The 2,194-nt window shown below is 32.6% G+C and overlaps 1 protein-coding gene across 1 annotated transcript in view; it reads left to right on the plus strand.

The window, feature by feature from the left end:
- The window catches only part of LOC109947523, a 3,397-nt gene continuing 1,636 nt past the window's right edge, over positions 434 to 2,194 (plus strand). Inside the window, exon 1 of the mRNA XM_020557926.1 lies at positions 434 to 440. Within this exon, the coding sequence (XP_020413515.1) occupies positions 434 to 440 (7 nt within the window). The remainder of the gene's footprint in view (positions 441 to 2,194) is intronic.

Genomic DNA, 2,194 nt, shown 5'->3' on the forward strand with positions numbered 1-2,194 from the left:
TATTAAAATTTACCAAACGGTTTTGACACTGCTTTTTGTACTAACAGCACTTTAAAAATATTGTTTATCAAACATGGAGTGCTTTACTTTACAGCTAATTATTTTCAAAGCACAGCAAAAGCAAATTTTTTTAAAAGTGACAGCAATCCTAAAAATTCTATACTCTAACACAAAAAATAAAAACTAAAAACAAAAATTAAAATGGTTATCAAACATACACTTATATTACAAAGAAAATATCAAATATTGAACTCATCATAAGAGAACACAGAAAAACCTCACCGCTTGCAACTCGTACACCACCACTACACGAACAACTGCTAATTAAAATGAGTCACATGTGGTACTTAACTCTAAAAACTTATTCAGATTATATATCGTACTCCTCGATCAAAACAACCATGAAACATAAGTGATTTAAACCTCTAGGCAAATGGAAGGTATATAACAATTTATAGAACAATACAGTAATCCAGAAGAAATATTATGAAATAAAAAGAATAAAAAGTAAAAAAAGAGAAGGAAAGGAATTCCCACCTGATATGTATAAGTATGAAAGGAAGGACCAAGTTTGTTTTGCCTTTGGTTAATGACTAGAAAAGCTCACTTGCATATTGCTTTCTCCGGCCGTAGATGCAAGAGAAATTTTCTCTTAATAATAGCACAATGATCGGGTAATTGTAAGAACAAGTTGATTTTAAATTCAGGTCAAGTCGTAGATTTCTTGCCTTTTCTATTCTCCTTCCTTGGACATGAGCTGTTTAATCTTGGACTCTTCCCCCATCATGTTGGGCCTGTCTTCTTCTTGAGGATTGTATAGGCCCAGGAAATGCTTCAAGGTAGTTTTTGTGTTTTGGGCCTTGAGACCCAACTTCACAAAAAGAAAATAGATTTGACCAAAAAACAAATTTGAAGGATATTGAAATTGTACCTGTAGGATAGGTTAAAACACCATAAGGGAGGTAAATAGTACGTTTACAGAATTTAAGTGTAATAATTGAATAAAAACATGCCCAGAGGATTGATAAGTGATATCAATTCTTGAATATACAGAACGTAAAATAAAGGAACACGTAGAAAATTATTTTATGTGGTAAAACTCTATCTCTGGGGAACATCCACGGGGCTTTTTAGTCCAAAATAATCCATTATAGAACGATGATTACAAGAAGTATTCACACACTTATCCTAGACACATTCTAGATTATGTTTACTGACCTCTTCTCAACTTCTGTCTCGAGATGATCTTTCGACACTCCTTATGTTGAACGCAATACTGGTCACGATTTCTTCAAGCTCCCTAGAGTTCTTCCAACTCTCCTTGTATTGAATCCGACACTAGTCACGATCGATTCAAGCTCATTGGAGAAAAACTGCCACAACGGTCTTAGTGCCCTCAATCGTATGAGTCACTGAACATGCAAATGAATACAATATAAATGATAAAAGTGTTTGATAAATCACCAAGTTATAGAACACTTGATGATTTATCTCAAATAAAAATTCAGCTTTACAAAGTTTATGATGAATTGAAAATATGATCGTTAAAGCTATCTAAACAAAGAAGACGAAGGTCTTATTTTATAGAATTTTTCTTTACAAGAAAGAAAACACGTTGAAAACCAAATCTCCAATTTTCAAGGCTTGACAGAAAATCACAAAAGTATCTTTCCTATTCTAGAGATTGGTCACATGTAGTTCAACCAATAGGAAATGAGATATTCAAGAAAGCAAGATTTTGATCAATATCAATATCAGATCAATTCTTATACGCCTAGTCAACTATTAAGGGTATCTTGACTCCTTGATGTTGTGATATGATTGAAACATGATTTCCATGTTAGAAAATTAAAGGGATGTTAAAACATGAAAGTAATAGAGAATCAAATTGATGTGGACCAAAATTGCCTAAAAAGAAAACACTCCTAAATAAACTTCAATTCACTTTTAAAAAACAGTAAAACATGATTGATCGTTCTTTAAAACAATTCCCTAAATATACATGCATGATAATGATATCACTTACCCTTAAATCAAATTGTCACGCCCCGGACCCGAGGGTCGGGTGGAAACCTCACCGCCCAGTGCGTGAGAAAATAAAAAGAAAATAAAATAAAAAGAAGCCGAACAGGGTTTAAAATAAACTTCTCTTATAAAAATAACTCCAATCTACAACTTTACAAGAAATAACTAA

Source organism: Prunus persica, chromosome G1 (assembly GCF_000346465.2).
Source record: "Prunus persica cultivar Lovell chromosome G1, Prunus_persica_NCBIv2, whole genome shotgun sequence".
NCBI lineage: Eukaryota > Viridiplantae > Streptophyta > Magnoliopsida > Rosales > Rosaceae > Prunus > Prunus persica.